The sequence below is a fragment of the Vespula vulgaris genome, chromosome 7, assembly GCF_905475345.1.
Source record: "Vespula vulgaris chromosome 7, iyVesVulg1.1, whole genome shotgun sequence".
NCBI lineage: Eukaryota > Metazoa > Arthropoda > Insecta > Hymenoptera > Vespidae > Vespula > Vespula vulgaris.
Window position 1 is genome coordinate 6389119 of NC_066592.1, and position 13155 is coordinate 6402273.

At 32.1% G+C, this 13155-nt stretch overlaps 2 protein-coding genes across 6 annotated transcripts; both read right to left on the reverse strand.

Annotated features, from left to right (window-relative positions):
* Positions 1-89: 89 nt before the first annotated feature.
* Positions 90-4974, reverse strand: LOC127065220 (tropomyosin-2-like). Of its 2 annotated transcripts, none has more exons than XM_050997276.1 (7): positions 4840-4974; positions 1627-1923; positions 1402-1535; positions 1096-1284; positions 949-1024; positions 755-887; positions 90-656 (listed from the first exon to the last, which is right to left on the reverse strand). In XM_050997276.1, exons 2-7 carry the CDS (start codon positions 1864-1866, stop codon positions 574-576), a joined length of 855 nt encoding a protein of 284 aa, XP_050853233.1. In that variant the 5' UTR covers positions 1867-1923; positions 4840-4974; the 3' UTR covers positions 90-573. The 2 variants fall into 2 exon arrangements, with proteins under 2 accessions (XP_050853233.1, XP_050853232.1); XM_050997275.1 differs by lacking the exon at positions 4840-4974 and adding an exon at positions 2203-2649.
* LOC127065213 (death-associated protein kinase 1-like) lies at positions 2792-13109 on the reverse strand. 4 transcript variants are annotated; one of them, XM_050997262.1, is made up of 22 exons: positions 12915-13109; positions 12337-12398; positions 12030-12198; positions 11428-11506; positions 11253-11365; positions 11031-11191; positions 10780-10900; positions 10413-10713; positions 10237-10285; positions 9729-9845; positions 9369-9641; positions 9113-9295; positions 8922-9051; positions 8613-8804; positions 8283-8524; positions 7206-7295; positions 6825-6989; positions 6255-6473; positions 5984-6163; positions 5608-5901; positions 5201-5523; positions 2792-5128 (listed from the first exon to the last, which is right to left on the reverse strand). In XM_050997262.1, exons 3-22 carry the CDS (start codon positions 12079-12081, stop codon positions 4966-4968), a joined length of 3447 nt encoding a protein of 1148 aa, XP_050853219.1. In that variant the 5' UTR covers positions 12082-12198; positions 12337-12398; positions 12915-13109; the 3' UTR covers positions 2792-4965. The 4 variants fall into 4 exon arrangements, with proteins under 4 accessions (XP_050853219.1, XP_050853220.1, XP_050853221.1 ...); XM_050997263.1 differs by having other exon boundaries at positions 12605-13109; XM_050997264.1 differs by having other exon boundaries at positions 8922-9036; positions 12337-13109.
* Positions 13110-13155: the final 46 nt, after the last annotated feature.

Here is a 13155-nt window from a genome sequence, read left to right on the forward strand (position 1 = left end):
ATAATTTTCTCATGATAAATCGTCGTATCTCTCAAAATGTAGCCTAACATTTACAACTAATAATCGAGAATAATCGTTGTAAACAGCGATTGTCGTGATAGGCGTTTATTGAAAATACAGAATTGCATACAACAATAAAAAGGGAAAGAAGAGTATCGTGCTCTTTTTTCACGTATCGCGATCTCGCCATATTAGCCCACGTAGATGCTTCTGAAAGAAAAGAGGCGACGTATCAGTTCTATCAAGAAGAGCATCAGTTTCTCAAGCGACCGTGAGCCAGTATTCACTGACCCCGTAGATCTTGGCAGAGTGTTATGCGAAGAGCGAAGCGGCTACGATTAAGAATTAGCAACGTGCATACCTCCTACATCGATTAACTTATCGCGAAGCTTCTCGCAAAGCAAATTCTATTAAAGTCATATAAGTATTCCTTAACAGATTAAAATAATGACACGAATCAGCATATAAGCACATCGGACAGAAATGAAAGGACGTCCGTGTTAGATGTAGCGAATAAGCGGAAAAAGCGCAGATGTAATAAAATAATGTAAAATCGAATTCGTCTAGACGATCTCAATAACCCGTCATCTCGGCGAACGTGGCATCCATGTCGTCGCAAACAGCCTTGTATTTCTCCTTCTCCTCTCTGAGCTCGTCTGTAAATCAAGATATAGTTCGATGTCAATTATATGTTCCAAGTAATTCGAACTTTCGTTCGTCCTTAATCGGTATAATAACAAATAATGATAATTACCTTCTTTGGTATCTACTTCTTTCAATAGTAACTTGACAGTTCTCTCGGCAAGAATAGCACGTTTCTCGGCTTCCTTTAACTTCTTCTTCAATGACTTCAACTGCACTTTAAATTCTTCTACCCGTTGATTCGCCTGTAACGAAACGTCGTTATGCATCATCGTGATCATCGTAACTTAAAAATACATAACTTACCTTCTCCTCGGATACCTCCAACGACTTAACAATGTTCTGCACGATGAACAATTCGTCTTCTCGTTCAACGATTTTTCTATCGAAACGAAAACGCCTCGCTTTAGATCGAATTATAAATCACAATAATCGATAATAAAATATACTAACGCTTCGCTCGTCTTCACTCTTTCTTCCGCGGCTTCGAGTTCTTCTTCAACAAATTGCAATTTCCTCGAAATTTCATCCGATTTCGCGTCAGCGTCTTCGGCGATCAGCCTAGCATCTTTTAACTCCGCCATCAGCTTTTGCGTACGTTCTTCGTCGAGTCGACTCCTATCCTCCAATACTTTGCACATTCTGCAGAAAGAAACTGTAATTAAGTATTCCTCGGTATCCTTCAACGATCATCATCCTTCTATAAAGTGAAATATATCTTCCGAGTTGTTCCTCACATTTCGGTCATTAAATACAAACCTTTGAGCATCATCAGCGAGTTCCGTCGCACGTGCAAGTTTCGTCTGAGCGGTAAGACGTAATTCTTCCTTTTTAGTAAGACTCGCCTCAATCTCTTGAACCTTTTTCGTCAACGACGTTCGATCTTGTTCAGCCTGTTAATATAACAAAGTCAATCGATATATTAATTCTTAACGAAGAAAAATATATAAGAAGAATGAAAAAGAAAAGATCATGTTTGCGCACTCTAGACCAAGATTTTTCGCATTGTTCCAAATCGGCGGTAGATTGTTCGAGTTGAGTCTTCGTTATGCCGTAATCCCTCTCGAGTTGGACCAATCGTTTCTGCAAATCTCTCAAATCGTCGTTCAGTTTGTCGGCGCGCATATTTTCTTGCTTCGCTTTATTTTCATTCAATTCGACTTTTTCATTCGCGGCATCCATCTCCATCTTCAGCGCCGCAATTTTTTTCTTGATCGCCTCCATGATGACGGGCGGCTCTTTGCGTTTTCCTTACCGATGATCTTTCACAAATTTTAATACCTGAAGAAAGAGAAAGAAATAAGAAATGACAAAAACGCAACTAATAAAGTACTGAAATTTTTTAACTAAGAACGTATAAAAATATCACGTAATATGAAAATATCGATAGCACTTCATCTTTCTCCATTATGTGATCATTATTTATTGTACGTTACAAAAAACGATCTTATACAAGATACACAAGTAAAGTTCGTGAATAGCACGATCATATTTAATGATGATAAATCCCGATACCAAAGGAAAGGTAAGTTTTTATTAAGTAAAGAGCATATCACTCACTCTGATCGTAGCGATGATCCACGATGTGAGAATGCACAACCGGATGCCTTCGAAAGCTAAGCTAAAATAAAACGAAACCGGTGTGGCACGGGCCTCCCCGAACTCTTCGATCGAATCCAATTCTATAATTGCTTAGCGACTTTGGCTATGGTCCCGAATTTACCCTGGCTCTTAACTGGTCGATCCTCCTCACTATACTGACTACTAGCCGCGAAACGCGATCTCCGCCTTCCCATGCTATTCTCGGCCTCTAAAAGAATCTCGTTCCTGTTTTCTGACCGACCACGTAACCGAGTGGCCATAGTAAACAGCAAACATCGGGAATGCAATACCCGATGCGTCTTGTTCGTCACCGTACTCGATCCTTCATATCACGCTACTTGCGATACAATTTTAAATTGATTTCATCAATTTTCTCCTACTCGACCATTCGAATTTTCCCGCTCGTTCATTCACCGATCGACAGATCGAATCGCAACGCCTCACGTGCTCAAACGCGCCAGAGATAAACTTTTGGAAACTGGGAAGCAATTGGAATGAAGATTTTAACAGGAACGAACTTAGGTGAAACAAAATGGACCGCTAAATCTTCTGTGCAAATAACTTCACTACTGTATGTATATATATGTCGGTTACAATACATGTCATAACAGATCAATTTCATTCTCGACCTAATGTTCAAGACATAGTTTTAAAGAAGGACTGAATTTTACAAGACGTATATCTATGTTCTTAGATTATGCATAAGATCGTCGGTTTTGTCATATATGATATATAGAATTTAAAAAACATAAATTATATGTGTTTGTGTGTATGCGTGTGTTTGTTGTGTGTGTGTGTGTGTGCGTGTGTGTGGGGAGTATAGATGATCAAAAAAAAAATCTAATACAGATACTGTATATATCCCCGATACTCACATTACACCTTCTTTTAGAAACCTTTTAGAACTTACAAATAACTATTTCCTTATGTTTTAAACCTCTTATATATTTTGCAAACTGCACGCGCTTATCGTGCACAGTCTCATTGTTCCAAATGTATTTCTAGACATCTTTTTTAGATTTAATATTATATCACAAAAAGCAATATTTCTAGAACACAAACTTTCCAAAGCGTATCGCAGATATTCGAAATTTTTGAAAACTGCATACATACATACATTAACTGTTCTTCTCATAACAAGAATTACAAAACATATTTAAATGCTAATAGCAAGCAACGAGAACACATCCTTATAAAGTCTTAAATAGAATACAATAATTATGAAATTGTTTGTTTTTGAAATACATAATGTATAGAAATATAAGATAATATTCAAAAATTTTCAAATTCTTATTGAATTCATAATGTTATATTCCATATGTGTTATTTGTTTGGCATTTTAATTAATGTTAGTACGAATATAATATAAACTTAGATTGTATGCATTTACTTTTCTTAAAAAGTAACATTCAATCTTCGCGATTTGTAAATACATATGTTTAAACAATACATTACGTTACTCGATTATAACAAAGCTTTTGAACGACAAGATTAATTAGAAATTTTAAACCTTAGAAGGAAATATCGTATTCTTAAGAATCTTTCATCCGTAAGTTATAATAATAGATATATATTCTGGCAGAAACGTGTATTAAATATTGTATAAAAAATTACATGCTCCAGCATGTAATCAAATCACAAATCATAATAAGCACTTAATCCATATATAAATAATGGAAAAACTTTTTTTTCAATTTTCCATAACTACTTATTAAATACTAACCAAGAGTTATATGTTACTTGTGAAGTTTTTAGTATAAAGTCTCTCACAGCATACGTAGCAAGATAATAAGAAATGTACATCTCATATGAACAAGCATATCACATAACATACTTACAATTAATTTTAAAAATTGTGCAAATTTTTTTGTTTTCATTTACATACAAATATTATATACATATTTTGCTAAATGAAAACAGTGCATATTGACAATTGATATTTGATAAGATATTGTTATATGAATACCAAAAAAGCTTTCGAAAGAATATCGATATCAAATTCATTTTTTTTTTTATGTGTGTAGTACGAAATTGCTTCGTTTTTTATGCTTACGCATAATATTTAGAAATATTCTTGGATATAAATATCTGGTTTATTATAATGGTACTTCTGTTTTTGGCTAGATATGTAGCATATTGATTTATTTTCTTGTCTTCAGAGATTGATTCTTTTCATAGCATTATAAGGAATGATAACATGATGCAGAAAAATTTGTATACTGACGCATAGGAATGCATTTCAGAGAAATAAGATCTCCTTACGTTAAATAATCTATAGGAATACTGTATTATACATATAATACCTACTATTTATGCCAATGCAATGAACATGACACGAATGTTGTATAAAGACAAACGTTTTATCTGTACTTTTACAAAGTACAGTGAATTGATTGAAGATGTAATCGCGCTCATCCTTAAAATGCAGCTGTAAAAAATCTTCAATGTTTTTAACTTTGCCGCGTAAAGTATATCGTCTAAGTAATAAATTTGCAAAGTGCCACGCATACGTTATTTTTCAAACCGACGTATAAAATTACACAATAAACGCAGTTGGTGTCATTAAGAGATGACATAAATACTTAGTATACTTACATAATTAATACAACATTTATAACGGGCGGAAACAGTGATGCTTTGGCAATTTCAAGTGCTGCAGTATTAAAAATTTGGTTGTTTAATCTAGAAAGTATTGATGCATCGTCGATAAGCGCAGCATCGTCATCTGGAAAGATTAGATCCTGTTTCAGAGTCAATAGCCATCGATAAAACATACACTGGCGTATGAGAAAGCAAGAGATGCACAGCATCTCCACGATCGAGCGCACGTAACTGTTGTATAAGAGAACTGACAGTACAATCCGTGCCTGTACAATTTAGTAACCTATGGAAATATCTTATTACAATAATCATTAAATTGTCAAATAATTGATATAATTTTCACAATTTTACTAACCTGAGCGTCGGACTGTCCACTGTACTGTCCAATTGTGCAACTCGATCTCCTAAACCCAACCTTACAGCAAGAAGACACCAATCTCTCCCATGATGATCAGGTGGATCTAGCATTTCAGCTAATCTTCTTTTTACAGCAGGTTTTATACTCTTAAGAGGTTGTCTTGTTCCTGGAAGACAATTCTCCATCATGGGTAACCCACAGCCAACAATGTCCCAAATGCTTTCTTCTTGATTGTTAATTGGATTTTTAAGTATAGCTTCTTCCAAATTTTTATCTATTAAGGCCGACACTATTGTTGCAGGTTCCCAAGAATGTATTACCTACGATATCATAAAAGAAATATATTACTCTTAAATTAATATACCACGCGATATACATATAATGTATACTATTAAACTACTAACATCGCTATATCCTTGAAGCTGACTTGGACTAAGCCAATGCTTCTCAAGTAGCATTCCAGGTGCTACTAAATCAAGAGTAGCATTGACAGCATCTAAAATAACACTAAAAAGTCCGAAACATTGAGCACTAGATCCACGAGGTCCTCGTACTCGAATTTCTATACAACTTTGTTCCTCCTCTTCGAATGTTACGATACTTTCGCAAGGACCCACACACAGTTTTGATCCTCTCCACCATTGGTATAGATCCGAATTTGATGGATCCCAAGTTTGAGTAATTTTTCGCAATTGAGCCTATTTGTTCAAAACTCGTTACAATTTATTCATTTTTTTTTTTATCTGATACGCATATAAAGTATTAAAAAATTATTCATACTTGTAAGTGTGGGAATATCGGAGATAAATGGTATAAAGGAGCCTCTGCTGGACAAAGACGAAGACCTGCGTGTGGCAATGAATTCGTAGATGATTTCCACGGCTCCCATAAACCAGGAAGACGTTCCACCAGATTCAAACAAGGTAATTCATATTCCACTTCATCGTCATCTACTTCACACTATAAAAACGTTTCAGCAAAGTATTATTTTTTTATATTTTTTTCCGTAGTAACTTAAGTAGATAAAAAAGCAAAAAAATCGGTAATATACCGGAACACACAAATTAACAGCTTGTAAAGCTTGTAAAGCTTGACTCGCTGGACAAGGACATCGTGCCTGAAAATCTTCTAAAGTATAAACTCCTGTAGTACGTCCTCCAAGACGACCCCGTTGATCAGGACTTAATTGCCAATTTATAACATCTTGCCAAAACCATTCTGGGCTAAGAACTATTAAATCGCCAGGAAGAAGTAAACATTCTCCTAAATTCTGTAAAAAATATATAATTATATACCTATACAATAAATATATTAGTTTGTTAAGAAGAGTCTAAAGGTATAATAACTTCAGGTACTATGCGCTATTATAGTTTCTGAATAGATGGTCTTTTAGAACAGAGGGTCGCTATAATGGTTATATAAAAATATCTTTATTACCAGCTATTACTTCATACTAATGTAGATGTGACTAAATACGTAAGTATCAAGACATAAGAGCATAGAAACACCGATCATTATACTACGAGTAATATAGTTAATACTCACTCCGCGGCAAAGCTGTCCGAAGAGTGAAACGGTCAGCTTAGCTCTAGGATAAGAATAACGTTCTATGTATATATACCTGTAATTGTAATCCAAGTTGTTTAGAATGCTCTAAACAAACCAATGGATTGATTTTTCTGATTTCATTCAAAAATTCATCCTGTGTAAGCATTACTGGAGGTACTTCCAAAGATTGTACATATGTTCTCCATGATTCAGCAAGACCAGTCCATACCAAAGCACTCTATAGTAAAAATTCTATATCAATTATAAAGACATACAAAGATGTATAACACATATTGATGCGTAAAATATATACAAGAGAAATATTTATGCTTTATTACATTTGATAATAGTGCATGTATGTATTTTTGGGGCAAAGCATTAAAGCATCTACTTTGAAAGTAGAATTCTTTTTAGAGACATCACTTTTATCAAAGGAATTGAGAAATGGATCGACCTGTTTATCAAGATTCGCCAGGGGCACGTACATGGCCGCTTCACGCGGCGTGTCACGTCGGAGAAAACTTTCTGCAACTTCCGGTCCATCCTACATCATGCATGGCATGCATTAAGGCTGATGTTAATAAACTTTAATAGCCAAATAATCAGCAACCAAAACATATGTTATTAGTCATTCGATCATGTAATAGATACAATGGAATAAATGATCATATATGAGATGTTAATATTTAAACAATAACTTTTCAAAACAGATCTTATAGAGAGATTTTCAAATTAGATTAGATTATTAAATTAAGCTTTATGGAAACTTTATATCTCTCGTCTAAATGTTAACAAAAAATATATCAATAAGAGTCTGTTTTTACAAGTTCATGTATTTCATTAATGTTTAACTTGTGCTTATGTTAGTCAGACATTACAAATAACCAATGTGATAGAAAATTGTGGAACACATAAATATTTACTTTCAATGATTTGATTTACTTACAATTGTATTAAATTAACCATGCATTGGATCGATGACCAAAAATTGGTGAAGGAAGCATAATGTAGCAAAAATGTTTATATATTTTTTAATTCTTTGCTTAGTTCACCAATATGTTAACATTGCCAGACATAGTGTACATATGCAAAGTGAAATATAATTTTTGACCAGGACCGTTTTATAAATTTATATAATATTATAAATAATAATATAATTATTATAAATTGATCAAAGAGATGTTATATATCTATAAACGATACGACTCTTCTCTTGTAATCAATTATTCGTTAAACGGACCTGTTCGTACCAGATATCAAGCATGCTATGATATCGTGCACTTGGTATACTCCGAAATGCATCAAGAGCATACTGAAGTATAGAAGACATATTTAAAGATAGAGCAAGAACTAGAAGAGACTGAAAATGCTTACAGAGTGCTCACAACTTGATGAAAATTGAGAAACTCGTATTTATATATATATATATATGTATGTTTTTTTTGTGAAGTTAGAAGTGAGAAACATTTTCTCTTCTAGTGCGCGTGATAAAGTGTTATCACGTTCAACGTGAGAAATATTGTTGCTTCACCTCAAGAAACTCCATCCTTGCATTATTTAAATAAGATCTGAGCAGCTTCAAACCAGGGCTAGAAGGATTGGTCGCATCCACCGCTACCATTTGAGGATCATCTCCCAAAATCAATGTAAAATCTTTCAAAAAAGGTAAGAGTGGTGCGAGAAGATTACCACCGCTGGAATTCGGTGCTAAAGGCTCCGGCGCGTAAGTACCCACTAAAATGACTTTTATATCACTGCATTTCCCAGCAAACCCTTTAACAAAAAAAAAAAAACAAGAATATAAAAAACTAAAAAAAAAATAGAAACAATAAAATACAATTAAAAATTAATTTCAACAAACCAATACTGTTTGGTGTAATTCGATCTACAATAAAACGGAGCCAAAATTTTATTTGCTGAAGTTGGACAGTAAGTGGTTCGCGAAGACTAACTGTAATAAGGTGAACTGCTGGTTGCTGAAATGTAAGTACATAGTGGTAAGATGCTAAGTATTCTTCTCTGCCACATAATTCCCAAAATACGCATTCTCCTCCTATGGAAACAAATGTTGAAAAATTATGTAATACCTTGTATTATACTATAAACATAATTTCTATTATACTATATTTACAATCCATCATATATATTTAAAAAATTTGTTTTCTCTTACCGACGTTTCCTCGACTCCATTCCACACCTTGTGTACCTTCATATTCACTATCACTATATTCAAAACTGAGAGAACCATGTTTACTAGTAACATCTAACTCAATACTTGGCTCTCTCTGAATAAAATTATTCTTTTTAAAACATTATTTTAACTAATAAAAAATTTATTATATAAGTAATATTGTAATATACCTTTGTTGAATAATTTTGACTCCTAGATCTCCTAAAAAAACCGAAACTAAAAATTCCAGATTTCAAAGAACTAATTAAAGAGGATTTTCCTGATGCACAATGTCCCAAAAGTCTTATATGTAAACGATCAATTGGTCTATGTGTAGGTTGCAATTGTCTAATATAATTTTCACGTTGGGTTGGCTGAAATAATACCACATAATATTAATACTTAAAGTATTTTTATATAAACTAAATTAAAAAAAAAAAAACTCACTATCCGAAGCTTGTCTAATAGATTTGCAATGTCTGGATAACCATATTTAATTGCTGTAACATCAGCACGTATTCCACGATTCGTCTTATCAACGTCACAACCAGCAAGGCACAAATGTCTAACAACATTGATATGACCATGCCTAGCAGCCACGTGTAATGGCGTTAGGCCTTTTTTATTTGGTGTATCCAAGTCTACTCCATTTTCTATCAATAATGTAACCATTCCTTCATCTCCAGCTTCACAAGCTATGTGTAAAAGTGTATCTTCTTTCTTTAAAATAAAATATTTATTATAATATAAGATATTTATTATATTTAATTTCAACATATTAATAAATATGTAAAAAAAGCTTCATACAGAATCTTTCATGTTCAATGGGGCTCCTTGCAACAATAATTGGGAAACAGCTTCAACACAACCACGCTTGACTGCACTGATCATAGCTCCACCAAGTCCATTAGATGCTTCAGATTCCTGAAAGAAAAAAAATGTATTAATTACAATAATTTCATGTCTTATGTAAATCATGCATTTACTATTATGAAACCTATCATCTAACATGCATATAGTGGATGAAATACATCATTTGGATTTGTGTGTTCTCTTTGTATGTTAAAAAAAAATATTAACAAGATCTAAATAAAACACAAAATGAAAAAAATGTATTGTTCTCTAAAAAATGTAATTTTTATATAATACATAATTTCTTATCATTTTAACTAAGGAAGCATTTAATGCCTTATGAATGATTATTCATATTGAAAATTAATACTATATTAATGCATAATAAATACAAAAAATAAATAAATAGCATAACAATATATTATAAGATTACTTTAGAAAAATACTAATATTATAAACACACCGTAAGGATCCAAGGATGTTTAAGGCACGATTCTGCACTTCCTCTTTCTCTAAAATGTTTAATTTATTATATTTATATTACATATTATTTAAAAGATATATATAAATTGTATATATTAATGTATAATAAATTTATATCTATATATAGAGAGAGAGAAAGAGATTATTAATACTTACTTTGGATCCTTGATCAACAAGGATCTTATAAAATCTTTAGCAATTTCTGATACAGTACTAAAGTATTCATTATCAAATTGATATTGACAGGCTGCTACATTTGCGTACGTTTCTTGTTTATCCTCTCCTAAAAATGGTGATGCACCACTCAAAAGTATATATGTAAGTACACCAACTGCCCAAAGGTCAGTACCAAGACTTAATGGTTCATAATTAACAATTTCTGGTGCTACAAATTCAGGAGTACCAAACAGTGCTCTGTGTTCTGAACCAGGAACCAAACGATGTGAAAGACCTAAGTCTGTAAAAAAAATTAATCTTAATACTTATCTACTATATTTCTATATCTCAAATATGAGTGGATTACCTATTAATTTTATGTTTGGCATAGGAGGAGGAGATGAAAGAAGAATATTCTCTGGTTTGATATCTAGATGAGCCACCTGATGAGAATGTAAATGACTAAGAGCCATTAAAACTTGACGTACCTTTGGAAATAGAAAAAAATTTATATTGAATAAGTTATTTTTTTTTATGAGTAATACAAAGACATGATTTATAAAGAAATAATGCATAGTAATATAAATGATTATAAATTTTGTATTCTTAAATACAAACCACATGTGCAGCTTCTACTTCACCCGATGGTGTCCAGTGAAATAATTCTCCTCCAGAAATCAACTCCAAAAGTAATACAACTGTTGTACCTGTATCTATCACTTTGTGCAATGAAACGATATTGGGATGTCTCAGTCGTGCCAGAAGACCAGCTTCTCGAGCTAGAGAAAATTTTTTTATATGTGATCTGTTACAAAAACATGTACTAACATCAATACTTACCAATATCTGCAGCAGCTACTCCTCTGGCAACTCTTCTTTTTCTCATAATTTTGGCTGCATATAATGATCCAGTATTTATTTCCATACATTTTCTTACTATGGCAAATTGACCTCTACAATAAATAAATAAATATCAATATTTCAAAAATAACAAATCAAATTATTAAATACTCACTTTCCAATTTCTTCTAACAACTCATAATTTTTTTCAATTGGTTCATGATGAACTTCCATCAAGGAATCCCACTCAGAACCTAAGAAATACATTTTTTGTAATATCACATCTTCACAAAAAATTTAAATTATTAATATTTATATTTAATTTTAAACCAAATATCGATAATTTAAAAATATGTATGCTTCATAAATTATTACTATATATATAAAAGTATAAGAACTTAAACATGATCAAATTATAATATAAAGTTATTAAATTTCTTTGTAAAGTAGCTACATTTTATAACAATTAGATTTATTCTAAATATTATTCTCAATATTTGAAAAAAATCTTATAAATGATTAATTTATAAGACTTGTAAAAAACAAACAAAAATATATTAAGACAAATACATAAATATTAATAACATATCAATTAAGTTTTTTTTTCATATTTACACATAGACATAATATAGAAATGATAAAGATAATAATTTAAATCATGATATAAACTAAATCTTTTGTCAAAAATTTATGATAAAACGTTAAACATCTGTCAAGCTTTTGCAAAAACGCTAATGCAAAGACGCTACAAACAATTGTTTCTAATTGATAGTTTACCACCGTTAGAAGTAACTAGTTGACGAGAATTATTCGGCATCCCAGGCATCATCTCACGTCTGTGATCATCGTTCGATGAATCTGAACAACATTGAGTTTTCCAAATATCCGTTACGAAAATCGTATGGCATTCTACGGCCTTCGCTGGCCTTCACCCATGCCGGCCACCCTACACACACAATCGATATACCTGTATCGTACGAAACGCCACCTCGTTTCTCTTGAATTCCCATAGGTGTACCGAATATATTAAATTCTATAAACGTATTACAAGATGCAATTAAACGTTTAAAAAATATGTACTTACAAATTGAAAAACTCTTCGCAGTTTCTTACGATCTTATGTTATCGTAGAATGTACAAATTTATCTAAAAATATATATTAAGATAAAACTTATGTGGAATTTGCACGTGTGTGTGTAATACATTAGAAATAACTACTACTACTAGAGCGGCGTTAGTGTCAATATATTAACTATTGTTAAGCTATTGTTAAATGTCTACGATAATATTATTTGTTCCACAATCTAAATACATGATTTGATATATATATGAACAAATATAATATGATTTACAGAAGATTAAAATTCTTCTTATTTTATATACTGTTTTTTCTCAAATATCGGGAGATAGTATCTTGGGAAAAACTTGTAGAGTAAAAAACGAAAAGGTATTTCAATTCATTAACTCATGCAGATATTTTTTCAAATTCAATCATTGAATATCTATATGTTGCAAGATGTCTTGCAATAAATTTAATGATGATAAATTAAAGTTCATCGCGATTCACACTATACATAAAGCAAATAAGGACATGTTCGATATCTATATACACTTTAGAGCAATAAGATCACATTTTATGTAAAGCCACTTTCAACTATATACCTCGATAATCGCTAATGACGATATGTTAGACAATGACGAATTGTGCTAGAATATACGCGCAAATAAAAACCGGAATACAGCTACACTTATGATAATGCAGTTTAGCAGATAACACTGTCTAAACAATGATAAGAATTGTAATATGAGAACATATATATCAAATATTAACAAACTATATCTTTGTGGAAGTTAAGTATATATATAAGACTTATAGGTTGGATAATTGCGTCATAAACTGCAT

Bases quoted from the DNA above. Each gene is read 5' to 3' on its own strand.
- LOC127065220 (XM_050997276.1), bottom strand. From the start codon at position 1,866: ATGGAGGCGATCAAGAAAAAAATTGCGGCGCTGAAGATGGAGATGGAT. The intron at 1,285-1,401 runs GTTTGTATTTAA...TTCTTTCTGCAG, and splicing joins CTCGCTGATGATGCTCAAAG to AATGTGCAAAGTATTGGAGG. The intron at 657-754 runs GTAATTATCATT...CTTGATTTACAG, and splicing joins AGAAGTAGATACCAAAGAAG to ACGAGCTCAGAGAGGAGAAG.
- LOC127065213 (XM_050997262.1), bottom strand. From the start codon at position 12,081: ATGATGCCTGGGATGCCGAATAATTCTCGTCAACTAGTTACTTCTAAC. The intron at 10,714-10,779 runs GTAATCCACTCA...TTTTTTTTACAG, and splicing joins GCCAAACATAAAATTAATAG to ACTTAGGTCTTTCACATCGT. The intron at 6,474-6,824 runs GTATATATACAT...TATTTTTTACAG, and splicing joins AACTTGGATTACAATTACAG to AATTTAGGAGAATGTTTACT.